This window comes from Fusarium odoratissimum (assembly GCF_000260195.1).
Source record: "Fusarium odoratissimum NRRL 54006 unplaced genomic scaffold supercont1.39, whole genome shotgun sequence".
Classification (NCBI taxonomy): domain Eukaryota; kingdom Fungi; phylum Ascomycota; class Sordariomycetes; order Hypocreales; family Nectriaceae; genus Fusarium; species Fusarium odoratissimum.
This window is the reverse complement of record NW_022158780.1, coordinates 238,951-265,426: the sequence shown is the minus strand read 5'-3', so window position 1 is coordinate 265,426 and position 26,476 is coordinate 238,951. Positions and strand designations below refer to the sequence as shown.

At 49.2% G+C, this 26,476-nt stretch overlaps 10 protein-coding genes and 1 non-coding gene across 17 annotated transcripts; 9 read left to right on the top strand and 2 right to left on the bottom strand.

Annotated features, from left to right (window-relative positions):
* Nucleotides 1-1,264: 1,264 nt before the first annotated feature.
* FOIG_14279 (uncharacterized protein) lies at nt 1,265-2,816 on the top strand (the record flags this gene model as incomplete). The annotated part of the gene is made up of 6 exons (XM_031215505.1): nt 1,265-1,363; nt 1,416-1,551; nt 1,607-1,788; nt 1,838-2,328; nt 2,378-2,445; nt 2,497-2,816. 6 exons carry the CDS (start codon nt 1,265-1,267, stop codon nt 2,814-2,816), a joined length of 1,296 nt encoding a protein of 431 aa, XP_031054899.1.
* Nucleotides 2,817-4,772: 1,956 nt separating this feature from the next.
* Nucleotides 4,773-6,107, top strand: FOIG_14278 (uncharacterized protein; the record flags this gene model as incomplete). The annotated part of the gene is made up of 1 exon (XM_031215504.1): nt 4,773-6,107. One exon carries the CDS (start codon nt 4,773-4,775, stop codon nt 6,105-6,107), a length of 1,335 nt encoding a protein of 444 aa, XP_031054898.1.
* An 888-nt stretch (nt 6,108-6,995) lies between these two features.
* On the top strand, nt 6,996-10,233 carry FOIG_14277 (uncharacterized protein; the record flags this gene model as incomplete). Its single annotated transcript, XM_031215503.1, has 5 exons — nt 6,996-7,101; nt 7,157-8,054; nt 8,692-9,396; nt 9,464-9,899; nt 9,949-10,233. 5 exons carry the CDS (start codon nt 6,996-6,998, stop codon nt 10,231-10,233), a joined length of 2,430 nt encoding a protein of 809 aa, XP_031054897.1.
* Nucleotides 9,969-13,259, bottom strand: FOIG_14276 (uncharacterized protein). 4 transcript variants are annotated; one of them, XM_031215499.1, is made up of 6 exons: nt 12,432-13,259; nt 12,087-12,383; nt 11,991-12,034; nt 11,232-11,945; nt 10,775-11,182; nt 9,969-10,723 (listed from the first exon to the last, which is right to left on the bottom strand). In XM_031215499.1, exons 2-6 carry the CDS (start codon nt 12,236-12,238, stop codon nt 10,476-10,478), a joined length of 1,566 nt encoding a protein of 521 aa, XP_031054893.1. In that variant the 5' UTR covers nt 12,239-12,383; nt 12,432-13,259; the 3' UTR covers nt 9,969-10,475. The 4 variants fall into 4 exon arrangements, with proteins under 4 accessions (XP_031054893.1, XP_031054895.1, XP_031054894.1 ...); XM_031215501.1 differs by having other exon boundaries at nt 11,991-12,383; XM_031215500.1 differs by lacking the exon at nt 12,432-13,259 and having other exon boundaries at nt 10,237-10,723; nt 12,087-12,408.
* On the top strand, nt 12,809-15,138 carry FOIG_14275 (trehalose-6-phosphate hydrolase; the record flags this gene model as incomplete). Of its 3 annotated transcripts, XM_031215497.1 has the most annotated exons (7): nt 12,809-13,317; nt 13,367-13,496; nt 13,554-13,707; nt 13,756-14,019; nt 14,067-14,408; nt 14,462-14,558; nt 14,609-15,138. In XM_031215497.1, the coding sequence occupies 7 exons, from the start codon at nt 12,919-12,921 to the stop codon at nt 15,011-15,013; spliced, it is 1,791 nt and encodes a 596-aa protein (XP_031054891.1). In that variant the 3' UTR covers nt 15,014-15,138. The 3 variants fall into 3 exon arrangements, with proteins under 3 accessions (XP_031054891.1, XP_031054892.1, XP_031054890.1); XM_031215498.1 differs by having other exon boundaries at nt 14,067-14,558; XM_031215496.1 differs by having other exon boundaries at nt 12,919-13,317; nt 13,367-13,707; nt 14,609-15,051.
* Nucleotides 15,139-15,261: 123 nt separating this feature from the next.
* Nucleotides 15,262-15,346, top strand: FOIG_14274. The gene has a single exon. It is a non-coding gene; the product is annotated as a tRNA-Tyr (tRNA).
* A 182-nt stretch (nt 15,347-15,528) lies between these two features.
* On the top strand, nt 15,529-17,250 carry FOIG_14273 (uncharacterized protein). Of its 2 annotated transcripts, XM_031215495.1 has the most exons (3): nt 15,529-16,040; nt 16,117-16,597; nt 16,643-17,250. In XM_031215495.1, exons 2-3 carry the CDS (start codon nt 16,303-16,305, stop codon nt 17,113-17,115), a joined length of 768 nt encoding a protein of 255 aa, XP_031054889.1. In that variant the 5' UTR covers nt 15,529-16,040; nt 16,117-16,302; the 3' UTR covers nt 17,116-17,250. The 2 variants fall into 2 exon arrangements, with proteins under 2 accessions (XP_031054889.1, XP_031054888.1); XM_031215494.1 differs by having other exon boundaries at nt 15,529-16,597.
* Nucleotides 17,251-19,353: 2,103 nt separating this feature from the next.
* On the top strand, nt 19,354-20,346 carry FOIG_14272 (uncharacterized protein). The gene is made up of 2 exons (XM_031215493.1): nt 19,354-19,477; nt 19,583-20,346. The coding sequence occupies exon 2, from the start codon at nt 19,731-19,733 to the stop codon at nt 20,085-20,087; it is 357 nt and encodes a 118-aa protein (XP_031054887.1). The 5' UTR covers nt 19,354-19,477; nt 19,583-19,730; the 3' UTR covers nt 20,088-20,346.
* A 1,083-nt stretch (nt 20,347-21,429) lies between these two features.
* On the top strand, nt 21,430-23,100 carry FOIG_14271 (uncharacterized protein; the record flags this gene model as incomplete). The annotated part of the gene is made up of 2 exons (XM_031215492.1): nt 21,430-21,947; nt 22,017-23,100. 2 exons carry the CDS (start codon nt 21,430-21,432, stop codon nt 23,098-23,100), a joined length of 1,602 nt encoding a protein of 533 aa, XP_031054886.1.
* Nucleotides 23,101-23,609: 509 nt separating this feature from the next.
* FOIG_14270 (uncharacterized protein) lies at nt 23,610-23,843 on the top strand (the record flags this gene model as incomplete). The annotated part of the gene is made up of 1 exon (XM_031215491.1): nt 23,610-23,843. One exon carries the CDS (start codon nt 23,610-23,612, stop codon nt 23,841-23,843), a length of 234 nt encoding a protein of 77 aa, XP_031054885.1.
* Nucleotides 23,844-23,996: 153 nt separating this feature from the next.
* FOIG_14269 (uncharacterized protein) lies at nt 23,997-25,935 on the bottom strand. Its single transcript, XM_031215490.1, has 4 exons — nt 25,480-25,935; nt 25,329-25,430; nt 24,936-25,272; nt 23,997-24,886 (listed from the first exon to the last, which is right to left on the bottom strand). Exons 1-4 carry the CDS (start codon nt 25,870-25,872, stop codon nt 24,150-24,152), a joined length of 1,569 nt encoding a protein of 522 aa, XP_031054884.1. The 5' UTR covers nt 25,873-25,935; the 3' UTR covers nt 23,997-24,149.
* Nucleotides 25,936-26,476: the final 541 nt, after the last annotated feature.

Sequence of the window (26,476 nt, the reverse complement as noted above, 5' to 3'; positions counted from 1 at the left end):
GAAATACCATCAGCTGTGGCTGGCTAACTTGACAGACAGGGGGTAAGCAATCCCTAAGTTATTTACCAACTCGTACATCACCTTGGTTGAACTTGGCGTTTCGAGGTACAGATCGGCAGAAACCAGGTCATAGCTTTGGAAGTTCCTGCAAATTTGATGACGCGGATACGTTTGTCAAAGTTCCGGTGGACCGAAGCCTTCTAATCACCTTGAATGGCAGGGCATTACGAGTCTTGGAATCTGTCTGTCGAGAAATTCATCCCTAGACCGCAAAAGATCGTCGCGAATCTCTCTCTCTTGAGTGGGTATATCCAGAGTTGGGATTACCCAAGGCTCTATTGAGTTGCATTTCTGCGTAAGGTTGCGCACAATTGAGCACGACAGGCAATCCCCGGCCAAAGAAGGATAACCTGCAGACGCTTGAGTTAGGTTCAGGGGGGTTGACCCTTACAGGGCTCACAAATCCTTCGCGAACTCTAGCCAAGGTTTCGTCTCCACGGCAGTGACTGACAAACGGGCGGGGAAGCAATTCCTGAGCTAAGCGGCAGTTGGTGATGACCATAGCCTTTGCTAATCATTCAAGGATGATGCACCCAGCGCCTAACAAGGGTTTTGCGTTGCATTCTCAACCGTTGGTTATCTGACGTAGTAGTAGGAGCGGAAAACGACAGGGATCACAAACTCAGGGAACAAGCATCCAGCGCCTGTCATCTAATCATTTCATCCCTATCTCTGAACCAGAAAAGAGGAAACAAGGCGAAAACAAGGATGCATAAACTATCAGAGATGTTGATCTTCAGCCGTTGGTTCTTGGATGCTACGGTACCATAGTGTCGGGATATTGGGTCGTCTATGCCGGAGGTTTCAAACGCCTGTTAGCCTCTCATTTCTCGTTTTTCGGAAGGGTTGACATCTTCCAGAGTGAGCTGCGTAACACTCTGTGGTTATGTATGTTGGTTGTTATGAACTTTTGAATAACAAAAGAATTGGAATATTTGCCGGGATGCAACATTCAACGGCGAAGCTTTTCAGTGGCAATTCAAGTGATCCACTCGACCCCTCGACACCAGATATTGGGGTTTTACTAGTATTATCGGTAGTTGAAAATCTTCAGGGGCTTGGCCGTCGTAATATTCCAGTGTAGTAAGATATAGATAGAGACATAAAAGACGTCTTACCTATTGTTGTTTATGTCTTTTTACGTTGATTTCTGAGCTGGCTCTGATACTACACTGTGATTCCGTTCAACACAGACTCTACAGCCATGCGTCTCCTGTCGTTTTCTTTCTTCGTAGCGGCCCTGGTCGGGCTCGTTAATGCGGCCAGCTTTACTGAGCTAGCTGCTCAGCTCCCTGACTGCGATGTCAGTGACAGCCTATCACCCACTATCCGGCTTTGACTAACAGCTAGACCAGATACAATGTGTCCAGCAAGCGATACCACAGTCACCATGTTCAATGACAAACACAACATGTCTCTGTACCGACCAGACATTTGCAGGCTTGACGCAGGCTTGCGTATTGAAGAACTGCACGGTCAAGGACTCTCTGAGTAGGATACCTATCATGATAGCAATGAATGAGCACTGACCAATCCCTTTCTGTAGCATTAATGAGAGTTCAGAACCTGGCCTGCGGTGTTCCTGTCAAGAGTCAGCAGATGAAGTTCAGACTCAACGCACTTGTTGCGTGTATCCTCGCCGAGATTTGTGTGATCTTGAGAATATACTCCAAATTAAAGATCTTTGGAAAGCTTGGGCCTGATGACTATGCGATTCTCATTGCAGGAGTATGTTCCAGCCCAATCCCCGGTTACTTTTGCTAACAAAGTGGTATAGTTTGCTACAGTGCCTTACATCTGGCTCGCGTGCAGACTTGCAGATCTTGGCTTCGGGCTTAACATCTGGGACATCACTCCGTTCGAGCGCCTGTACGAACTGCTAAAGCTCTTCTGGATAGATCAGATCATGTACAGTGTTCACTTGTATAGCACAAAGATCTCGATTCTTTTTTTTCTCCGTGGTATTTTCACTACTTCCGAGTTCAAGAAGTTGACTGTGTCGATCGGCATCTTTGTCTGCTTGTGTGGTGCTGCTACGATGATCACCACTGCGCTCCAATGTCTTCCAGCTTCTTTCAATTGGACAAATTGGGATGGCGAGCACAAAGGCCACTGCAACGACCTCAACTCACAGACTTATGCTTTTGGTGGAATCAACATGGCTTGCGATATCGTCATCCTGGTCTTGCCGATCAATCACCTTTGGAAGCTGCAGGTCAAGGGCCGACAGAAGATTCAGCTCTTCGTTATGTTCAGTCTAGGCATTGTGTAGGTTTCTATGACCCCGAATTATTGAACGCAAGCTAACAGTCCACAGTGTCACGGTGTTTAGTATCATCCGTCTACCATTCCTGATCACTTTGGGAAAGACGACTAACCCAACCTGTAAGTGACCAGGATCGAGATTCAGCGCAAACACGCTAACACAAATGTCAGGGGAATATGTCGAAGTCACTATCTGGTCTATCTGGGAAACGGAACTCGGCATGGTATGCGCAAGCCTCCCAGCCATCCGCCACCTCTTCAAGCATCTCTGGCCCAACGCCATGGCTACCATTGCCTCCAAGATGAGCTTCTCCAGCACAAACAAGGACTCCACACTGGACAAGAGTGCCGGAAGCTGGGGTGGCAGCCGTGGAGCTCGCTCCAAAACAGATAACAAGGAGTACTATGAGCTTGATGAGCGGAGCCTCATTGGCAAGGGGCCGGATCCTGCCACTAATGTGAGCTCCACCAACGTTCATTCGATGGCGTAGACGCCCGTGCGGCTTTTTGAAGCGTTCAGATAGTATTTTACACTTTCGATGTTGTTTTATTACATTAACTTCATTGTGCCAGCTCGGTGCGGTATTTGGGTTCACATTTAGATAGGCACGTTCATTCGTATAACAAAATTACTTCCCACGCGACTTTCGAGTAACTTTACCGGGATTTAACTTCAAATACTGTACCTTGGAGTAGATCCTTTCCTACTGCCACGTGTCATTCACAAGTCGTGAGTGACAGGATCTCTATTATACTGCCCACAGCCCTTGACAGTGCCGTATAATCCTCTTGGCATAGAAAGGACTCACTGTGAGAAGTCTTTTGTCAATCAAAGGCACATGGATATTCTGCTCTTATTCCTGCTGATCTGCGGTTTCTCACAGTTTCGATGCCATCCCCTAACCCTGTCCTGTATTGAACCCCTGGGATTAATACCCTGTCAATGATGTCTCACCAAGGCCCGGTCCTTAAGCCCACAGTGATCGGCATAGAATGAGCCACTAATGCCCGGGGACCGTTGAGAGTCTTCCATCCTTGCGGGCCGTTTAGAATCAAAACCCAATCTCAATGTTGCATTCCTAGACAGGCATTATCTTGGATGCTCCCTCAACGGCGAGACCGAAAATGGCTAGCCAGGATCCAGCGAGAGAGGCACTACGAAAGTCAAAGTCAGTTCATCGTTTTCATTGAGAAAAGCGGGTCAAGATTGTTTTAACCTCCTGGATCCAGTCTACCAGATATTTGGACTTACGGGGATTAGACTGACGTGTTTTAGGGGCTCGATTCGTTTCTTTAATTTATTCAGTGTCAATGTTTCCAGGAGTTGGGTAACCTGGGCTCACAGTGCTTGATAATACTACCGTAAGTACCTGGTTTGCTCTGATGCAACCTCGGATTCGCCTAATCCAACGTCCCCCCGCGACCAATACTACTCCGTTAGTCAGTGTCTCCTATCCGCGTTTGCAAGTGTGCACTATTCATCCTGTCTCTTTGGTCTGCATACGCTATGTAACAATAGTTATTCATATTTTTTTCACTGCGTGTAGCACTTGTCCTATGTTCAGGTCCACAGTCGCCTAGTGTCTGATGGTCTGATGGACTTCTGCTGGCAAGTCATCACCATTAGGAGTACAATTGTGTGACTTGAATTGACTCAATGACTCTACTAATACCAGGAAACATGGCAGTGAGTAGGGTAAACAAATTCTGGGGCATAATCTATACGGTATCCATGTTCCCATGTTTTGTTCTATGCACAGCTCGCAAAACCCCCATGTTTCAATCCGCCAGCCATCCATCGCAAGGTTCCATGCCCCAATACGGCTTTTCACTAACCAGGGCCTGTTTCATTTGGAGGACTAGTTATCTTATTATGGGATTCACTACCTTCAGCAATCTAGGCAATGTCCGTATCAGTGCAGCTCAACTAATGTAACGATATCTTTCAGTAGAGCCCCATATCCCAAGCCATCCATATTTCCGAATGGATTCCTTCCCTGTGCCTTCGTATGTCAAAGAAGATCCAAATCTTCCACGTTTCTTACGCCGCAGGGGGGACTGTCCCGGTCTCCCGGAGAACTCTGGCAGCGGGGATCTCCTCAACCCACGTGCTAGACTGGCGTCAACAGTCAGGCAGTTTCTTCCGTTCCTGGGCTGATCTCCCAGCTCAGGTGAACGGGCTGATAATGCACAGCACTATCTCGGTTGTGCTTGGAGAGTTTGCACATAGGAGAATCATACACTATTACGTGCTGGTGGGCTGATGGCTAATCACTCGGGCTCCTCGAGTAAATCGTCCGATACTCCGAGAGTCCCATTCACAGCCGGTATATGACTCTGATAAGGCTGCATTTGACAGCATACCAGTGTGTCATCTTAATTGGACTTGCATTTTGCTTTCCATATGCCCTTGAACTTTCATTCATTTCCGACCCCAAGTTATTGCCATGGTTGCTTCCGAGAAGAAGACCTTTGAAAGGTCTGCTGGTCTGTCACTCACTCGCTTCCTGAGATTTATTTCCTCAGAATACCGAATTCTGTTCACGCTCGTTTTTACCCTCAACCTTATTGGCGTTATTATCTTCTTATGGCTATGGTTCCTTGATGGCCACGCAAACCCAAACACCTGCGGCCTCGCAACGGCAATAAATCTCGCTGTCAGTATTGTTATTCGAGAAGAGCATGTCGTCAACGGCCTATACTATGTCTTCACAGCGTTTCCAAAAACATCACCACTCTGGCTAAGGTCACGGATGGGCAAGATCTACCATCTTGGAGGTCTGCATAGCGGCTGTGGAGTGGCAGCTACCTTCTGGTTTATCATGATGTCCATCGAGAAAACCAGCTTTTTCAATAACACCAAGGACCGAGATGCCGCCATGTGTGTTTATATTGTTATCATCTACATGCTGGACTGCCTTCTCATTGCAATGCTGGTCATGTCTTACCCCTCAGTACGAGCGAAGATCCACAATGCTTTTGAAGTTGTTCACCGACTGGCTGGCTGGTCTTCTCTCGCTCTTCTCTGGTGCCTTACGGTTCTCGATGCAACAATCAATACCAAGCCGGGTGATTCACCCGCCGCGGCCGTTTTCTCCAGTGCACCAGTTTGGCTCGTCTTTGTCTCGACCTGTTGTGTCATATCAACTTGGCTGAACTGTCGAAAAGTTCAAGTTGTCTCTGAGCGACTATCTTCACACGCTCTTCGGATGTACTTCGACTATACCAATCCTCAACCTGGAACAACCATTCGACTCTCATCTCGACCTTTGCTGGAATGGCACGCCTTTGCAACTGTCAACAACCCAAAGGAAAATGGTTTCTCAGTAGTTATTTCAAATGCAGGGGACTGGACGAAGAAGGTCGTCACCGAACCGCCTCGTGAGGTTTGGGTCCGCCGTACACCAACTTGCGGTGTCTTGCGTATCGCCCCGATGTTCAACAGTATTGTTCTGGTAGCTACTGGTTCTGGAATCGCACCATGCCTTCCAGTCATTCTTGCACAGCAAACACGGATAACTCTATTCTGGTCAACTCGAGACCCACTAGAGACCTACGGTCCAAATATTGCTTCTATTATCCTGGGAATGGGGGATAATGCACATATTCACAACACTTCAACTATGGGTCGACCCAATACACTTCCTACAGTCCTGGACCTGTACAAGAAGACAGAAAGCGAGGCTGTAGTAGTAATCTCTAATCCAAAACTGACGATCGACTTGGTCCTAGACTTGCAGGCTTTGGGAGTACCAGCTTTTGGTCCAATCTGGGATTCATAGAAATTCTCAGGTCACGTAAACTAGGATTGAATAGAGTTACATCATCAGGTAGAATATTAGATAATACGCCGCTGCTTCCATCTGTTGCTTCACGGCTTCTATGACAGCATTGCAAATCAAACAATTGATATTTTCATCTCAATTCAGTTTCCTACGAAGAACCAAGTGCCGAGTCCCAACACTAAATTTGAGAAAGTCTATCATAAGATACCGTTGATTAAGGGAAACTCTCAGGACTACGTGCCGGCACTGCCTCTTTTCAGACTGTCCTTCTCTTGTACATCAACGGCAACCTCATGAAAGCAAGGATAAAAGACGGTTAAACGTCTTCTTCCAAGTTTCTACAGCCTTCTAATACGACGTTACTTCTCACCGCCTTTGGTGTCCTTAGCCAGTATGATTCATCCCATCCTTCGTGATGCAATTCCATATTGCAGATCCCCCCTTCTTACTACTACCTGGCTCCAACGTGCTGGACCCCGGAACCCACAGCCTCAAAAAAGCTTGGGTCAGGCTAATCCGGCAGATGTGACATCGACCAGGTGGGTAAGCTTTGCCGGGTGGCCCTCACCTCCATCCTTGCCTAGCTTAACACTTCATCACAGTTCTCGTACCAAAAGTCACTTGGCCGATCATTATTAGTTTGCTGCCTGAAACTCGTAGCTTCGGTGAATTTGAATTTTTCAGGGCTTGTACGCGTTCTCTACTAAACCTTGGAGCGGTGGCGGGCGTAGCTATGACGAAAATACGGTTGAAGCCATTGAATAAGTAGTCGAAGGTTCTCACTTAACTGTCACTGCCTTAGATCGCACCGCTTTCATCTCATCTCAGTTCTTAACAAATCTACTCTTATTCTCTGTAACGATCTTCTCCCTTATCGTCTTCAAAATGACTAGCAGATCTGTCACCGTTACCAAGCGCTATAATGAGCCCATTTCAATGCGACAGAGTTCATTGCAATGCATGCAGGAGAAGCAAGCGACCCATCAGTCTGGTAACGACCCCTGAACCAACAGCACCCACTACAACATGTGACTGACTTGAGGTAGCATACAATGCAGAGACAGAAAGGTCAAGCCGCATGAAGAAGCTCGCTTACCATTTTGTCACATTATGCCTCTTCACCAAAAGTGATATGCCCACTTCTACCGGCATCAATACCACGTTCGCCATCGCAGGGATCCTAGCTGGTCCTGGTACCATCAGCAATGCCGACATTGAATGGAATGATATGGGCAAGGGCATTCTCGTTGCTCTCTACTTCACTTGGCACTTGACCCTCTGCTTCAATCTCGGAAATCAGCGTCAGCCGCAATCCGTCATTGAGGATGGCGTCAACAAGCCGTGGCGGCCCATTCCGGCTGGCCGCATCTCCCCTGAGCTGACACACAAATGGCAGCTAGTCTCAATTGTCTCCCTCCTTGCTCTGTGCTATACTACTCTGGGGGCTTGGCAGGAAACTGCCTTTTACCTCTTCTGCACCTGGCTGTACAATGAGCGTGCTTGGGGTGACAAGAGCTGGTGGCAGCGCGCCCTAATGAACGCCTGCGGTATCACTACCAACCGTGTAGCAACCCTTCGGGTGGCTGTCACCGCCATCCAAGCCAATTCTCATGAGAACTTCGAGTTCACTAACAAGGGTTTGGGCTGGTTCCTCATGTGCGCATCCCTTGTCTTCACTACCATCCAGGTTCAAGACTTGCGTGATCAGGAGGGTGACAAGTTGATCGACCGCCAGACCTTTCCTCTTATTCTTGGCGATGCACCAACACGCTGGATCACAGCTGTAGCTGTTATGATCTGGTCATTGGTCTGTCCACTTTACTGGGGACTTGGGGTTGTCGGCTGTGCCGTACCCATCTTGAATGGAGCTATAGTCTCAGCTCATATGCTCATCTGCCGCTCTCGTGAGCAGGATCAAACAAGCTTTCGCCTGGTGGCAGCTTGGTGGGTATCATTGTACTTCCTCCCCATGATGAGTGCGCGTGGACTATAGGCTTGGCATTTCATGCCACTAGGAGTAAGACTTGTGGATGAATTGGGTATTTACCCACGATTTGTGATGGCTGGACACACTCTTTAGTTGATTGTTAGACTTGGTGTCTTGAGGATGAAAACTAGTCGAAGCGGATTGGCTTCTAAAAGGGAGGCCATGGCTTGGGTACATGTAGATCGAACTTGCAGTGAAAAGGCTATAGAAGTAAAATTGAAACGAGTGTTGCCGAGGCCCATGAAATTTTCAAGCGTTCCAGATCCATTCCTTGGTCAGCACGCATTCTTCGGTTCAGGGTAGAGAGATAAAGTGAGGATGGTGAGTTTCGGTTGAGTAACCATGGATATTGATAGAATGATTGGTTGGATGAGTGTCTAGGCTCATTGGTCACTCAAAGTGGGGGTCGTCGCGACTCTTGGCTCAAGTCTGATCACGACAGGAAGAACTCTATTTAACCCGCTCAACCTCTTGCAACTTACTTATCAGAATGGGCTTCGCCTGCGACCCTTGTTCCATCAGAAAAATAAAATGTAGTGGAGACACGCCGTGCAAGCAATGCAAGGCGACGTCTTTATCCTGCTCATACGATAGGAAGCGCAAGAAGTCGGGACCGAAAGGGCCCAGAAAGCGTACCAAGGAGGCGATCCTGCAGGCTCAGAGATCTGCAAAGCATACAAGAACCGATATTGATGGTGAAATTCGGGCCCAAGACTTGGCTGAAGCTCCTTCATCAACGCGGCACAATGGATCACCAAATAGTTCGCCAAGTGGCGGCTCCCAGAGTCCCCAAGGCGCGCAGGATATGACGATTGTTAGCTATGATGCTCGGATATCGAGGTCATCCTTCAGCTACTATTTGAACATATATCACGACTGCTTATATGTTGTATGGCCCGTCATAGACCATGAAGTACTTCTCACCCGTCTCCGCAACCCCGATAACAAGATTGCATATGCCCTTGCCGCATCAATATGCTCAGCAACACGAGCCCAGCTTCGCCTTTCGAATGATGATGCGGGCCCTTCAACGTATAAAATGGCATACGAAGCTGAACAATCTCGTCTGATGCTCGATTACTCGAAGCATCAAATCATCGACGGCCTGTTGACATGTTTCTTCCTCCATGTCTTCTACTCCAACACGGGACGAATCACAAAGTCTACACTGCTTCTTCGAGAAGCCATCGCATATGCACATATTCTTGGACTTCATCAAGACTTGTTCTATACTGATTTGGACCATGATACGATCCAGTATCATCTTCGCATCGCGTGGATCTTGTTCATCACGGATAGGTGAGTCCTGAGTCTCTCTCTCTCTCTCTCTCTCTCGCTCTCTCGAAACTCGTTAACACGCCTCCAGGGCTCACTCCCTTCAACACGATCTACCTCCTACGTTTAAGCTCAGTCCGACGCTCCCGGAGCTCCATCCACAACAGGACGCGGGGCTTGGTTCAGCATTCTGCAGTTTATGCAGACTGTTTCAAGCTTTTGACGACGCCTGCCCTCCAGATGTCAGATCCAACCAGGTTGGCTTCTTGGGTGCCATTAGCTCACAGTTGAGGGCACGGTATCCTCTTCCTCTTTGCGACAATGAGATTCAGCGAGCTGACATCGTTGTAACTGACTCTTGGCTGCGCGTCGTGCTATGGAAAGCGGCCATCCCATATGTTGACGCAAATACTGACCCAAACGACCAAGGTCTAAGTGTCTCGTTTCCCACGTCTGTGGCGAGAGATTTACTGGCGAAACTGACCACTCTATCCTCCTGCGCTCTCGAGACCCATGGCCCTGGAATGGTAAGAATCCATCGCATCTTACTCTCGCCAAAATGCTGATCCAGAACAGATGTCGAAATTGTTTGAAGTCGCAAATTCAGTGGCAGACGTCATCATCTGCGCCCCTGACCTTGCAGATGTAGATTCGGCTCATGTTGGTCCCCGAGATATTCTTTGCGCCCTGAGCAGCTTGATCGCCTCGCTGCGAACGACAGCCAACCCTGCGCTTCTAACCCTGTTGCGAGAGAAGATGATGGCATGTGCATTGGGCCAAGCAGGGCCAGGAAGGCTGTTGCAGATCACGGATGTTCCGGATGGTGATCTACAATCTGAAGAGATGAATCTAGTAGACTAGAATGCTACGTCAACGGCCATAGTTCACAACTAGTAGTTATTAACGTGTGATGAGTCGTCAATAAGCTTTTAAGTGTAAAGCATAAGAAATCCTTTGATTCCGGTACTGCCTGTATCTCAACTATTCTGAATTATGAATATATCCAAACGCACAACAATTCACAATGCTTTTCATACAAAGCTTCAAACTTTTGGCGTAGTCCCTTGCAAGCTACCCTCCAAATTATGTCTCCATTAGACGCCTCAGACATGTTCTGCTCCAGCCGTCATGCTTTCGGCCTCAACTGATTTGCGCAGAACTCCCCTGGACGTTTCTGAGTGAACAGGGTCCGCAGCAATGCCATCAAAGACAACCGCAATTTCCTCCAAAGTTCTGCCCTTTGTTTCAGGGAACAGGAACCATATAGTTGGCAGCATAGCCGCCAGTGTTGCGATGTAGACGAAGTAGAACTTCCACTGGATAGCTTCAAGAGCGATGGGGTTGACATATTCTGGTAGTAAATATTAGCGGCAATATTCCAATGTTTGTGGAGATAACCTACGGTTGAAGAAGCCAGCAGCGAACACAACAGTCAAGTTGATGCTTAGTCCCTTGGACCTCAGGTCGAACGGCAGGATCTCGACAGGGTAAGCGATGGATAAAGGCGTAAAGGCAATGTCGTAGAAGCCAAAGAAAACAAAGAGGAACGCAACCACGCAATATCCTGCGACTTTGGTGCCGTGCTCGGCGAAAACAGCTGAGAGAGCTGTGACTACGATGAAGCTGGCCAGCATGCCGCTGGTTGACAGAAGCCACAGCGGTCGACGACCATATCGTTCGGCAGCCATAGCTCCCAAGGCAGCTAGAATGGCGTTCCAAATTTGGAGGCCGAGGTTGATACCAGCTTGTGAGACTGCGTCTGTGACTCCGACGCTCGTCAGGATAGGTGCAAGGTAATAGGAGACAATGCCTAGCTCGAGTCAGTAAACAGACTTCAGTCATTCCGTTGGGTCATCTACCGTTTCCAGCCCACTGAATCATGAAGCCGACCAATACACAGATCAAAAGTCTGTGGCGGTTGCCCTTGGTCTTAAAGAATGACATGAATCCGATATTCTTCTCCGCTTCGCGCTCTTGATCGATAACCGTGCAGATCTCCTTGAATTCAAAGAGAACAAGTTCATCCTCAGTATCACCATTGGCGTGATACTTGACGAGCATTGCGAGAGCTTCGTCACGTCTGTTCTTGGAGATCAACCATCTAGGGGACTCAGGGATAAAAGTCAGACCGATGAGTTGAAGGGCTGGAAAGAACGCCTGGAACAAGACGGGAAGTCTCCAGCTCCAGCTGCCACTCATGTGTAGTGTTCCAATAGTAACGACGGCCGAAAGAATGGCGCCCCAGAACCAGATGGCTTGGAACATGTTGGTGACGTTGGCGCGGTGTCTTGGGTGAGCGATCTCGGTGGTCAAAGGTGGTGCCGATGTTTGTGCGAAGCCAAGGCCTATACCAAGCATGATCTTGGTGCCCAGGAATGCCCATGGTCCATTCGTAGAAGCTTGGATGATAGCTGCTGCGATCATGATGGAAGAGCCCAAGGCGATGGTGAAGCGGCGGCCCATCCAATCACTGACATATGCAGCTGGGATGAAGGCTGGCAAACCACCCAAGCTGATACCAGCTATGATCAGGCCAAGGATACTTGTGCTGACGTCTCCGATGTTGTCATGCCCTAAATGATGTCAGCCGATGTTTGGGGAGAAGCACAAGAACTTACATTGTTTGATGGTCAAGAGTCCATTCATAAGACTTCCGTCGAATCTGTCAATGACTCAGTACATCTTCCAACTGATAGTGGCAAGGAAGAACACACCCGTTGGCAGCAGCCGATGCGAACATGAACCCAATGCCGATGTTGAGCTTTCTCAAGCCAGCATCGTGCATCCAGTTCTCGTTCGTGTTGTTCTTATATCGATTATAGACAGCATTGCCTGGATTGGTATCTTGGGAGGATATGACAGCCATGATGGCGCCCGGTAGCGGTCGATTTAGTGTTCTTGGCGAATATGTAAGGGGTCAAAGAGATTTGGTGGTAATTTGGGGTCGGGATTGCTGATTGTCTTGGTGCCTGAAGTATAAAATGATCGCCTTCTGGCTTGTTTGTTCAAGACTTTCTTTGTGAGCGAAGTTGATTCTGATGGAGAGTTTGGACACTTACTGGGAGCAATGCTGAGCTTATATATGTGTTTTCTGAGTTGAAGCATCGCCAGAGACCAAGTCACTTAACTGTCAGCCCATACGTGACTGGTGACCCTCGGCTTTCGGATCATGAGAAAATCTTTAAGGTCTAGAATAAACTAACATGGAAGATCACCCCATGGAGGTCAGATGCTGTTCCCCAGCTTTCCTCCACAAAACCCGATGAATTCTCTGGTTCTCAACCTGGGGTTGAGCATCGGCTGAGCTAATTGGTGGAAAGAATTTCGGCAAGATTACTGGCTCGATTTGCTGCCCTCATTAAGTGGGTCTGTGCTGTCGGAAAAATTCTCGGTAGGATTTCAGGGAGGATTCTCGGGAGAAATAAGATGGGACAGCGCATGTTGGACGCATCATGTGTTCCTCTGCGGGCAGATTCTCGGTGATGACAGCGGAACCTCCATCATGGCTTGCTTCATCCATGTTCAAATAGTCTCTATCATTCCATCATGGACTCTCCTTCATCTTCATTCACGCAAGCACAATCATCAGTCATGCCCTCTGCAACGCAAGAGATCTCTACCCCCGTCAGCGAGGCTTGGTGGAAGGAGGCATCTGTCTACCAGATCTACCCTTCATCCTTCAAGGACTCAAATGGAGATGGCATTGGTGACATTCCTGGTGTGATTGAGAAGCTAGACTACTTCAAGAACCTTGGTGTTGACATCGTTTGGCTATGTCCGGTTTACCCATCGCCTCAGGTTGACATGGGTTACGACGTAGCCAACTACTGTGATATTGACCCGCAGTACGGGACCATGGCCGACGTCGAGCGACTCATAGAGGGTCTGCATTCAAGAGGTTTGAAGCTACTGATGGATCTTGTGGTCAATCACACCTCAGACCAGGTTAGACAACACTCACCGTGGAATCAGTACTTGCTAACACCTTTCACAGCACAAATGGTTCCGAGAGTCTAAGTCATCTAAAGATAGCCCTTACCGAGACTGGTATATCTGGCGAAAGCCTCGATACGATGAGAATGGAGAGCGACAGCCACCGAACAACTGGTCCTCCTATTTCGGAGGTATGTATTATCAAACAGTCTCGGGCTTTCTCGTCGCTAACATGAGACTCTCCATAGGCAGTGCATGGGAATACGACTCTGCATTTGATGAGTATTATCTCCATCTCTTCGCAAAAGAGCAGCCGGACCTCAACTGGGAGCATGCTCCCGTGCGCGACGCCGTGCATGATATCATCCGCTTCTGGCTGGACAAAGGCGTCGATGGATTTCGGTATGTCGCTCGCGTCCAATATTTTGAACCACACAACTAACTTGGCAGAATGGACGTGATCAACTTCATCAGCAAGCAAGACGGCCTCCCCGACGCCACCGTCAAGATTCCTGGAGCCAAGTTCCAGTGGGGTGACGAGCATTACGCCTGCGGTCCTCGACTACATGAGTACCTTCAGGATATCGGCAAGATCCTCAAAGAGTATAACGCCTTCTCCGTTGGCGAAATGCCGGCAGTTCAAGATCCCAAGGAAGTCATCAAGAGTGTTGGCGAAAGCCGTCGTGAGCTCAACATGATCTTTAACTTCGAGATGTAAGTCAAGATCAACCCTGAAAAGCCGCTATTTCTGACGCCCCTAGCGTGGATATGGATCATGGCGACGGAGGAAAGTTCTCCCCACATAAATGGGAGATGCAAAACCTGAAGAAGATTGTCAACAAGTGGCAGACGTTCATGTACAAGAACAAGGGCTGGAACGCCTTGTACCTCGAGAATCACGATCAGGCAAGGACAGTATCGAGGTGGGCCTCCGATAAGCCCGCCTACCGAGCGCTGTCAGCCAAGATGCTGTCCACGTTCCTATGCTTCCAGAGCGGTACAGTGTTTGTATACCAGGGACAGGAACTGGGCATGGCCAACATGCCGGCGGACTGGGAGATGACTGAGCATCGAGACCTGGAAACATTAAACCACTGGGAGGAGTAAGGGTTCTCTTTTCCCGTGGTGGTTCGACAAGTGGCTAACTTGTGATCAGGTTGAAACAGACAACGGGTTCTGATGCGGCAGTCCTTGAGATCGCGCGCAAGGAATACCAACTCAAATCTCGCGATCATGCGCGAACCCCAGTACAGGTAAGCACAAACGCTTTGTAGAATCATGAGACCGTCTGACAAGATGTGAGTGGGACTCCTCAACGAATGCGGGCTTCTCGGCAGCAACACCATGGATCCGAGTAAACGACGACTATAAGGAGTGGAATGCCGCAGCTCAGGTCGCCAAGCCAGATAGTGTGTTTGAGCACTGGAAATCTGCGCTTGCGCTGCGAAAAGAACTGAAGGACATCATCGTCTACGGAGACTTCGAGCTTCTTGACGAAGAGAACGATGATGTTTTTGCGTATGCGCGGTCGAATGGAGCGCAGAAGGTTGTTGTTGTTTGTAATTTCCGAGACCGAGAGATTCCTTGGTCCCCTCCGGTCGATTTACATTCAGGCAAGGTTTTGCTTGCAAACAATCCGGAAGTTAATCTGTCGCAGAAGACGGTTAATCTTCGTCCCTTTGAGGCTTTTGTTTGTCAATTGCATTAGAATAGATATCTTAACCTAGACTCAATCAGTGTTTCAAAAAAAGAATTGGTGCCTAATCGATACAAGACCTCAGTAAATAAAGCCGCAGAAAATGAAGCTTACCACCTGGCTTGGGCAATTTGGAAGTCGTTTATGACAGATCGGTTGCTTCAAGTGAAGGCTCAATGGTGCATCCAATTTGATAGCGATATGAATAATGATTTGCAACACAGCTGGCACCAATAGCTATTCCTCCGCTTCGGAGATCTCCCCGAATAGCTCAGCTGGAAGAGCGTTCGGCTGTAACTGTTAACTGACACCGAAAGGTCACTTGTTCGATCCAGGTTTCGGGGAAACAATTTTTTGACATTGTTGACAACAGTAACAACTTAAGAATGATATATACCGTCAATCAATTCTGTCAAAGCCTGTTATCAATCATCACTAATTGTGTGTTGTTTTTTATACGAACTTGATTGAGTGACAGAGTTTAAAATCCGCGAGAGCAGAGCTGGACCGATGTTTCCCCGAATATTCGTGAATCCCCTCCTCACGTAACGCGTTGTGCGCCTCACGATAGCATACATGGTGCCCGTGTGAACGCCTCAATGAGCACAGCGAAGATGCAATGCGCTACTGCAGCAATCGAACGCTATAAACCCCTTGCGGTCACACGAAGGTCTCGCCCTGCGCGTGTGAAGCTTTGTTACTGACGTCATCGTTTCCGCGCTGCGCCAGATCATTTTGCTACCCTCAAACTCCAAAGCAGAGTCGCTCTACCTATTTATCGGGATTTCCTTCGCAAAGGTTACTATTTGCTATTCGCCTCTTGGCATCAATTTATTTTGCGTACTTGGCAACGCGACAAGGACTGCTGTTGTTGCTTGCCGGGTGTTGGCACTGCCGCGAAGATGCTCACGACGCCCTCGGCACTGGGGAACATCTCGTGCCTCTACCGAATACTGCACAGCGGCTTGAGCAATCAATCGCCTGAACAAGTGTTTGGCGCCTCAGAAATATGTAACCTTTAAACGAGCAGACACCAGAGGTACGGGTGACCGCCGTGTTGCTTTGGCCTGCCCGCATCGCTTTTGCGTTTGCACTCGCACTTACTTTGGCAATAGCGTTTGTTCCATGGCCCTTCAATATCTAGGTTTCCAATCCTTCCGCTCTTCTCTCGCCGCGTGTGAAGCATAGAACGTCCGTTTTTAGGTCCCCACGCATCCAACCGATGTTGCCTCGTGCTCAACCCTTCGAAGCGACGAAAGATCACGGCGAAAACTTGACATCGGCTGTTCAGGGATGCAGCGATGCCTAAGTCTCAAGCGAAGAAGAAGCCTCCTGCGAAGGGCCTTGACACTTCGAAGTCAAACGCAAAGGCAGGAACATCAGCCCCATACGAGTTCAGTGGGCATGACTCGATCAACATCAGCTCGTTCGACCTTGCGCAAGTTCAGGAATCACTAGAGCACTCCGATGTGCCTTCAATGCGACCGCAACTCAAGTCGCCCAGACAATACCCTCGTGAATTGAACCACCCCATGCACTGGCAGCTCCTACAGCATGAATTCTTGATCTCGCGCCACAAGGCTTTAAGGTCATCAGGTAAGACCTCCTGGAACTCTTCGCAACAATCACTAACAACCCCAGTGCCTTCTCATCCGTCCACGTTACCTGCCCTCGAACCAACTTCAAAGACTCCTGAAACTCTCCCGCTCGATGAATCAGCCAGCAATCTACGTCCCCCGTCGCCCGGCGAAAGCTCGACAGCCTCTACAAAACCTCCGGTCCCAGAAATCCGCTTATCCCCTCCCGAAGAAACATCCAAAACCCCTCGTCAACCGCGCCCTCCGATCGAGAACCCAGCCTACCCTTGGGAGGAAGAGGAGCTTCAAGCTCTGGAGGATCTGCGAAATGAACAACGCCGCTTGCATGAAGAAACTCTCGATGCGATGGGGCAAATGGCCTACTGGTCTTTCAGAGCGCAATGTGCTGCGAATCGAGTCAAGAAAACAATGTGTGAACTTAGGAGCTACATGGATGAGGTTCTGGCTGAGCAGGAGGAAGTTCAAGGTCATAATGAGAACGAATGCAATGTCGTGCCTCCATCTTTGACGAAGTGAGTTCGTCGAAAGATGATCATGGTAATGAAAGGGTTCGCCCAAGAGAGTCACGGCAGGTTTTGCTACATAAGTAGATCAGTCTAATCACAATTAATCGTAATCAGTCCTCGTGCGACTGGAATTCCACTTGGTAAAGTTTTACTTGTCTGCAAGACTGTGAACATGGCGCTTTGTGACTACCTTCGCTTCGGTGCACAAAGCTTCAAGAAAGCTTCAAACTCTCGTGTCAGACAAAGCCGATAGCTGGGAGCAAGTTTACACAACAATTGAATGATCTCCATGACGCCGTTGATTTTTACCTTATCTGTATATCAATTTAAATTAAACAAAACTTGATATGATTCACAGCTAGCTCGCTTCTGTAGCATCACGATGTCGCCTTTTGAGATTGCTATAGGGTGGGATACAGCTGCCCGCGGGTTGGATCTAACACATCCGATAACGGACTCTCATACAAGCTTGCAAATGTCTTTTTGGCTATGCAACCGCGTCATATCAATTATCATTCAACCACAGTGTACAGAGCAGCTTTTGCCTTGTTTTTGGTTTATGTTTGCGCGTTGATGGGCACCTCTTGTACTGTAGCCTGTCGCGCCTCTAAGTACGCGATTTATCCAGCATTGACACCAACACAAGCCTAGAGCAAACAGCCAGGACAGCCTCCGTGTGACCGAAATAATCAGACGACAGATAGCGAAATGCAAGATACGCATCTGCAAGTTGGTGACACCGAGATCATCTTCATGTGATGTCAGCCCCGCAATGCCGGCTGAGATACCCGGAATGATCAAACGCTGGCAATCGGACATCATACCTTTTGCAGAACGCGCTGCTCTACACAGCAAACAAGAGTGTTGGTTGGGCATACGCGGCTAACATACAATTCTTCTGCATTTGCCTCTATCCAAAAATGCCTTTGCGCAGCCTGATGTGACGCGTTAGCAGCTCATTTGTCGCGATATCTTGGTTGTGCGACATGCAGCATCTACTCCATTTCCAACCACCTGCAGTGAGCAAACGCGCAGCGCGCATGCCCAATCGATGTCGCTATCGATGGTCCGACAAACCGACATGCACAAGCAATGGCTTCTAGCTGTCGCGATGTTTTTGTGAATGTGGAAAGGGAACTTTTCGTCGTGGGGTGCGCAAGACAAGACGCGACTGTCTTCACGTTTAATCCAGGTGACCTTGTTCTCACGGAGTACCATACGATATCCGGCAGCTTGTCCTATGTTTGTTGCTTTAACACCCAGACCGGACCTTGGTCCGGCCCGCGTGTGTAAGTTGTGTCCCAGGCCAGCTCAATACATGTGCTTGTGTGTAATGGGTGATGTTGACTTTGGCCATCAGTATCGTGGTTTAGAGGTTGGCCGCGGTCCATGTGTGATGGTCACAGCAACACGACGCTGAGGTTCCAGTACCCGACGCCACAGTCAATGCGACATGGTTAAACAGCAGAGGGTTACACTTGTTTGCCAGCCAAGATGGTACACAAGCCGTTATTCACGATTGCTCTGAGGCCCCCCAAGCCACGCGGGACAATAACGCGGGGAGTCCCCTGTCGGGTACCTGGAGATCTGAGATCACCAAGACCCTGTGAGCTTCACCAAGTCCAAGAAATCGAGAAGCAATCGCTTTTCTGTTACTTTTATTCCTTCTTCTTCTTCTTCTTCTTCTTGCGCCTTCGAACCAAGTCCCTGCTCCGTCTCAGTCCCGATGTGCGCACACAGAGCCTGCCGCGTCGTAGCAGCCAGCCGTCCCGAGCCTACAACGCATCCTTTCTTGCGCAGACGAGAGCAGCTTCCCGATCGAAAACATGATACGGTTAATCTGGGCGCGATGATGCATACAAGGCGGGGAGACTGGGGAAATGAGAGTGACAGGAGTCAGCATGGCGTTTGTTGTTCAGGGTCAACAGCCTTTCCCTAGCATCATCATCAATACACGCTCGCGATCTCACCTTCTGTCTTATGCCCTTAGAAAGTTCATCACCAAGTTCAAGCAGCTACTAGTCAGTTACAATGGGAAGCGTTTCCAATGCTCCCGAGAATTCGTCGCGACCGGAGAACACACCTGCATCGTCCCAACCAATAAATCGACCGTCGAACAGTGAAGCTGGTAGTAGCTCTAGACAAAGCGAAAGCGACAGTTTGATTAACCGGCTCGCTGACACACTTGGATATCCCCATGGTAATGGTATGTTGAGCCTGGGCGTTCCCCTTTGACCGTGAAGATGAATGGGACGACGTTCAAGAGTCACTTACTCACTTTTTAACACTAGAACGACGCTCTCGCGAGAATTCCCTTAGGCCCAGGGCGCGGAGGGGGGCGTCTGCATCACCGACACCAGCCCAGTCTCACAGTAAGTACTGCGAGCATACTCCCACTACCACTGCATCTGCATCCCTTTCTCAGAACACGCTTGTCGCTCATCAAAACACAATATGCTGACGGTTTGGAACAACAGATCAAGATTGGCGGCTCGTTGGCGGCCGGCCTGCGACTGGTCGTCTCCTCACCCATGCTGCGCATAGGGAGATCGACCGTCGACGCGACTCGCAGCCCAACCCGACCTACATATCGGCGGAGCGTTTTCCCATTGAGGAACTGCTGGGATGGAGATGTACGATGGGGATAGCGTGGTTATCAATGTGAGATGGGCGGATGGTAGCCCTGATTCTTGGGAGCCTGAGGAGGTCATGCACCTCGATAGTGCGCAGATGCTCTTGAACTTCTGGAGGCGGCAGGGTGGTCGCCATAAGGCAACTGGCCTACGAGAACACCGTGTCCTCAGGGTACTCAAGTCGAAGGAGTCCAGGACCGACAAGGACAGTCGGTTATACCAATGCCAATGGATTGGGCTGCCAGCAAGTGATGATTACACCACTTGGCTGTCCCTGGACGAAGTCACCGATATTGCACTGGGTCAATGGTTGGAATTTGTTACGGGTCTTGATGATATCTTCGGTTGAGATGCTGGAAACTGTAGAATCATGTATTATTTACTCGTCGATGGATTTCCCGATCTCCTTGGTTTGCATTAGGGCTGTTGGTTATTTGATGCGTGGTCGGTTTGAAACGGTTGAACGGTGGAGCTGTTACTTAATGTTATGGGGGATGCTTCAAGGCGCATCGCTTCCTCGGTCGCACCACTTATTACACTTTCTTACCGTTTGCGAAAATTACAAAAATAGTCGCAAGCGAACAATCAATTGGCAAGTCATTGGTCTCCTCATCGTAAAACCCCGTATCTTCATGGATCTGTTGTCCATTGCCAGGGCGGATGTTGCAATTTCCGAGTGATCGACAACTACCGGGGCCCGCTAGGTCCCCTGCAAATGCTTCAAAATAAGTCAAGTCCCCTGTTTCGCTGTAGAAATCGATGGAGACGAATGTCCTGATGCCCAGTGTAATGACTCGTCAGCGCCTAACGGTCGAAGATTATGCTTATCAAACGCTTCACCACCTGGCGCGATACTCCCAAAACATGGCTTTTGCTTCACTCCATCTTAACGATGAGTTACACGTCGTTTTTGTTATCTTGCATCAACCATGTTCATGTGGCTGCCGCGTGGGCGACGTGCATCTTTTCCCACTTCCCTCCTGAGATGTCTCTGCATTCTCGCACGCCTCACCGACCTGCAGCCGCAACCGTTACGGCAATAAGCAAGATGATCACCGCGGACCTAGGAAGCAGGAAACCCGGGCCGTTCCTTGTCAGTTCTCACTGGCGTGAAACCTAGCACGAGCCGTTGGAAGGCTTCGAAGCCGTTTCGCTATCAACGGTCCCTTTTAGAAAAGCCTTCCTCCTTATTCGCAGGCCCCCGGCATTTGCGTCGCACTTTTCTGCGGAGATCATGGGCGATCAGTGCAAAAATTACCGCAGAAAAGGTATCCCTGCCTGCAGGAAAACGTACCCTTGACCCCCGCTCAATTCGGCTCTTGTGATGCAGACCAGAGTTTTACCGCGCCCGTACTTCGTCTTATAGGCTTGAACAAACAAGGTTGAAGCATTAAGCCATCCTTCAGAGTCCAAATGGAGCATTCTATCCCGTTGGAATACACCGTCGACGTTGCAACCCTTGACTGACTCGCAGCGATGCGAGAGTCAAAGGTCCCTCTGTCTGACCCACGCATGTGCCGCCTTGTCTTGAAGATAGCCAACAAATGTTTCACTGCAGAAGCTTACGCAGCATGTGAGGATGCTCTTTGGGGCTTGGTGTTTTGCTGTGCATATCTTTCGTATATAGAGCTTCCCCTCATCCCCTCTCTTCTCGCTGGATCGCACTGTTTCTAGCCGCTGTATCTGCCATCATGGGTCTCCTCTTGCTTCCAGCTGTGGTTCTAGCCGCACTTATCGTGTATTATGTTCTCTTCCCTAAGAAGAAGACTGGACTTGACCTCCCTCCTGGTCCCAAGCCTCTTCCCATTGTCGGTAACGTCTTTGATCTCCCGCCGGCTGGAACGGCTGAGTATAAGCACTGGGCCAAGTTCAAGGATCTGTATGGACCTATCAGCTCTATCAATGTCCTCGGAACTCCCCTCGTTGTCCTGAATGACCGAGAGGCTCTTCATGACTTACTGGAGAAGAGGTCGACAAAGACATCGTCTCGACCTTGGTCACCCTTTGCAAGTGAGCTGTGCGGTTACAGCGTATTCCTTCCCGTTATTCCCTATGGAAACAAGTTTCGATATTTCCGTAAGCTGGTGCACCAGCAGATGGGCACCAAGTTGATCTGCTCCGAATTTCGCGACACTCAGGACCTGGAGTCACTTCGGTTCCTTGTGAGGACGATTGAGAGACCCGAGGAGTTCCAGAAGCACATCAAGACGTAAGTTAGACCAATAACAGTGCAGAGAGACAGCCCCGGGGAAGCATCGGCTAACCACCTTCACAACAGTGAAGCCAGCGCTATCATCTTGCGGATCATTTACGGATACAACATCGAGCCCAAGAAAGTCGACCCTCTCGTCAACCTGATCGAGAAGATGATGATCAACTTCTCCGACGCCTTTGTCCCTCTGTCCTGGGCTGTCGACATCGTCCCCAGCCTCGCCCGCCTCCCAGATTGGTTCCCCGGAACTTCTTTCAAGAAGACTGCCAGAGAGTGGCGCAACACCACCGATCAAGCCTTGAACACCCCTTACAACTTTGTCATGGATCAGATGGCTAGCGGAACAAACCGACCGTCTTATGTTTCCCAACTCATGAGCAGCAAGTCATTCAAGAACGACAATGGTACTGGCGAGCCTACCAAGGAGGATATTGAAGCTGTCAAAGCTACTGCGACTATCATGTACGGTGGCGGTGCTGACACTACCGTTTCGACTATCAGCAGCTTCGTACTTGCTATGATTGCTTTCCCCGAGGTTCAGAAGAAGGCTCAGGCTGAGATCGATAGCGTCACTGGAGGCGAGAGACTGCCGACCTTTGAGGACCAGGACCGCATGCCTTACATCAACGCCCTGTGCAAGGAGGCTCTTCGATGGATGCCTGTCGTTCCTACCACTACAACCCATGTTACTGAGGAAGAGATTGAATACCGAGGATACCGCATTCCCAAGGGCACATACCTCATCCCCTCAACATGGTGGATTCTACACGACCCCGAAATCTACGCCAACCCTGATGCCTTCGACCCTGAGCGCTTCATCGCGCCTCGAGATGAGCCTGACCCCAGTGACTTCGCTTTCGGTTATGGTCGAAGAATCTGCCCTGGTCGATACCTGGCTGAGGATAGTATCTTCATGACTGTTGCTCGATTGTTGGCGGTGTTTGATATGCGCAAGGCTGTTGACGAGAATGGAAAGGAGATTGATGTCGTGATTGATGGTACACCCGGTCTGATCAGCCACCCTGTTGAGTATGCTTACAGCATTACACCAAGAAGCGCTAAGCATGTTGAGATGGTTCGAGCTGCTGAGAGGGTTCATCCTTGGGAGGAGAGCGACTCCAGTCTTTTGAAGAAGGATTCTCCTGTTTGAGTTTATGTAGCTCATAAATAAGAAGCATTTGAACTCAACAGAAAAAATGCTCCAGCAATTGTCGTCATGTGTCGGCTTGACATGATGTTCACAGTAGTAGTTGTGCCTCAGACTTCCCTGAAGGTTTCAACACTGTTATTCAGCAATATCAAGCTCGAGCTACCGTGACCCAGTGGCCCATACAAGAAGTCACACTGATGAAGGATCGATGAGAGCGGGCATAGCTGATCAGATATGCCGCTTGATCCTGAATCAGCCACATTACTGTGCATGATGTTGTGAGCAGGGGGACCTAGTCATCAGCATAAGTGTTGATATGCTACGTGAATGCTGAAAGGAAAGCCGCGAAAGAGTGCTATAAGTGCAGGTGAGCACCAGCCCAATCTTTAGCCCCAACAAGACAAGCTACACACTACAAGAACAACACAAACAGCACGCATCATATCACTTCAAACCCCACCAAACATTTCAGCCACTCACTAAACACTTTAATCATCCAATCATTCACCATGTGTATCAAGGTTATCCCATATGGCAAATGCACCAAGCCCGACTGCACCACGCGAGTTAAGTGGGAGAAAAGGGCGGAGCTCATTCCGTGCCAGCTGAGCCAGGAAGGGAAGCAATGCCAGACAACCGAGCGGTCTAAAGACATAGATATTGTCTGCGAGGACTGCCAACTGGAGGAGGTGGGTGGAGGCTATGAGTACGGGCCGACCCCTCTCCCCAACCCTTCGAAGTAATGACCTATCTTGGTCCGGAGAGGATATTGAACGGCGGAAGGAGGTAATAGCGCAAGATTTACCTAGACCGGAGAGCCTATAGAAGGGTAATAAAGCCCAGGTATCTGGAATCAGCTTTCTACAACCTCACTGCTTCAATCCAGGGGAAACCGTGCTGCTGTGCCCAATTATGTGAAGATGAGTTTGACTGTCGTGTGAGTTGTGATATATTCCAGAAGTCTGCTTGTACATTAAAATAACCATTAACTGCTAGCTCTCTAAGTAAAGTTCATGATATCACTGCCACCGAGAAGTATTGTCAGTCGATCATGGCTTGACAAAGCGATACTTGATGTATGGAATCCAACCCTTGGGCATATCAACCTTCTGGGTAGTGAAAGTACAGGGGCTGAAGACAGGCCAAGTGTGATCCTTTGAGAATCCAGCCTCTGTGAATGTCTTGGTTACTTCCTTTCTGCAAGGATACTTGAACTCAAGGTTGTACCAGCGATCATATGGAGCAGCTCCCCACTCGACCACCATCTTGTTACCTCGGAGAGGAAACTTGAGGAAATCATTGTCGAAAGCATCGATCGCATTAATGAGAGTAGTGAGGGAACCTTGAAGTTCTTTCTTGAGGTGACCCTGGATCTGGATGAAGCCATCACGAACCTTGCGTGAAGCCACAGTCTTGGAGAGCTCCGCGTTGTTCTTCCAGTTCTGAGTAAGCTGAGCGTTGATCTTCTTCAATGCATCGCGAGATCTTGACTCATGCTTGGTAAGGAGAATGAGGGGAGTAAGGTTCCTCTTGATGTCGTTGGCATACATGCTGATTTCAGATGTGACAGTACCGTAGCCATGCATGATGCCGCGAAGCGTGTCGAACCTTCCATCATCCAAAAGATCAGCAAGGTTGTTAGGGATAAGATACTGTGCATCAAGGTTGTAGGCGGCCTGAATGTTGCCCAGGAAGTTGTAATAGATGAACTTGCGCTTCTCGTCGGCAGAGCTAGCAGCGGCGATGATGTTGTTGAGATCCTTGACGGCTTTGAGAGCGGCAGACACTGTGATAGTTAGCGATGAAAGCTCACGCAGACGGGAATAGTGACCGACCATTGTTGAGGTATGTAGAAGCTGTCTTGCCGGAGCAGGCGTTCTTCTGACAAATACTCTTCTTGATCGAGTCGACCTTGGTTGAAACAGTCTTGACGCGGGTTTGGACAGTGGTTGCTGCATTCTTGATCGCCATAATTCGGTTCTTGTAGGGTGTAGCGAAGGTCTTTTCCCAGTCGGCGAGCATCTTTGACATCTGGCCGTTCTTGATCTCGGTGCCCTTGGGAATCCACTCAAGAAACCATTCCATGACGGAATCGAGCTTCTCTCCGCCGCATCCATCTGCACCGCATTTGCTGAGGCGCTCGACAAGATCGAAGTAGCTCTTTGTGTTGATCTGTAGCCTGGTCAGTTAACCGTTCAAGTTGAGGCGAGGGATGGGTGATAACATACCTCTGCTGCTTTCTGTACCACCCATCCATCCTTATTGGCAAGTTGGTTGGAAAGAACGGTGCTCTTGGTGTTCCCGTACTTGAAGCCTCGGTTGGCGAATTCCTATTTCCGGCTTTAGCATCAGACGAGACGATGATGAAGGAAGACCAACCTCTTCAGCGCTGTTCGCAGTAGCCAGCGCAATCCACTTGGCTCCCTTGAGCTTACCGTCTACCCATACAGCGCGCTCCGTCTTGACTTCTTTGATAGCTCGGGGCGCCTCTCTGCAGTATGCTGTGTAGCCGCTGACGAAGTCATCGTTGCCCATGGCATCTCCGATAAGGTCGCAAATGTTGCGGTTGTTGGTCAGGATTTGAACGCCACATGGGCTGGTGTCGAAGCATGTTGTGATGGGCTCTGAGCCGTATGGGATCTTGAAATATTCCTCGCAGCCGTAGGTCCCTTCAGTGGACTTGCAGATAGCGTCGAGATTTTGACCAGGTCCAGCAAGAACCCTGGGAAAAAGTGCCGAGGCAAGAAACGGGAGCGATTGATAGCGACTCATTATTGATTGTAATTAAGAAAGTCGATTTGATCTCAGAAACACAGACGAACGGTGATCGGAATTTTGGTGGGAAATAAACAGTTAAAATTGACGACCCCTGGCTCAGTAGCGCATGATGCATTTTCAGCTCCAAACACCAACTTTGATTAGTGGCATTCAGCCCTGGCGGTCTAACGCGCCGCCACAACTACTAATTCATTCCACCTTACGGAATTAGACACTTGTGATCAATGTGACAGGGTTGTTGATTTGTTGACAGTTTCTGGCTTAAGCGAAGCTACTTTTTAACCTTATTTATCAACGCCACGAGACCGGTCCAGACTGGCGGTTTCAACGCTATCGCTCTGGTGTCTCGGTTGTTCAGTATCCCTTACGTGCAAGGCTAGCCCAACACAGACATGAACGGTTTTTGGTTGAGGGATTCTGCCTTGTCAGATCAGGGATATTCCTGTTTTTGTGTCGGGATGGTGTCCACGCACTGGAAAGCAGACCGTCCAGACCAGCTGAACTCATGTTGGGTGCGAGAATGGTTGGCTCTTTGGTCCAGAAAGAGCTTTCTGCAAGGATGAGAAAATGATAAAAAAGACTCAGGTCTGAGGTATGG

Bases quoted from the DNA above. Each gene is read 5' to 3' on its own strand.
- FOIG_14276 (XM_031215499.1), bottom strand. From the start codon at position 12,238: ATGGCTGTCATATCCTCCCAAGATACCAATCCAGGCAATGCTGTCTAT. The intron at 11,946-11,990 runs GTAAGTTCTTGT...GACATCATTTAG, and splicing joins ACTCTTGACCATCAAACAAT to GGCATGACAACATCGGAGAC. The intron at 11,183-11,231 runs GTAGATGACCCA...GACTCGAGCTAG, and splicing joins GATTCAGTGGGCTGGAAACG to GCATTGTCTCCTATTACCTT.
- FOIG_14273 (XM_031215495.1), top strand. From the start codon at position 16,303: ATGCCTAAGTCTCAAGCGAAGAAGAAGCCTCCTGCGAAGGGCCTTGAC. The intron at 16,598-16,642 runs GTAAGACCTCCT...TAACAACCCCAG, and splicing joins CAAGGCTTTAAGGTCATCAG to TGCCTTCTCATCCGTCCACG.
- FOIG_14272 (XM_031215493.1), top strand. From the start codon at position 19,731: ATGGAGATGTACGATGGGGATAGCGTGGTTATCAATGTGAGATGGGCG.
- FOIG_14269 (XM_031215490.1), bottom strand. From the start codon at position 25,872: ATGAGTCGCTATCAATCGCTCCCGTTTCTTGCCTCGGCACTTTTTCCC. The intron at 25,431-25,479 runs GTTGGTCTTCCT...AGCCGGAAATAG, and splicing joins CTGCGAACAGCGCTGAAGAG to GAATTCGCCAACCGAGGCTT. The intron at 25,273-25,328 runs GTATGTTATCAC...ACCAGGCTACAG, and splicing joins TGGTACAGAAAGCAGCAGAG to ATCAACACAAAGAGCTACTT.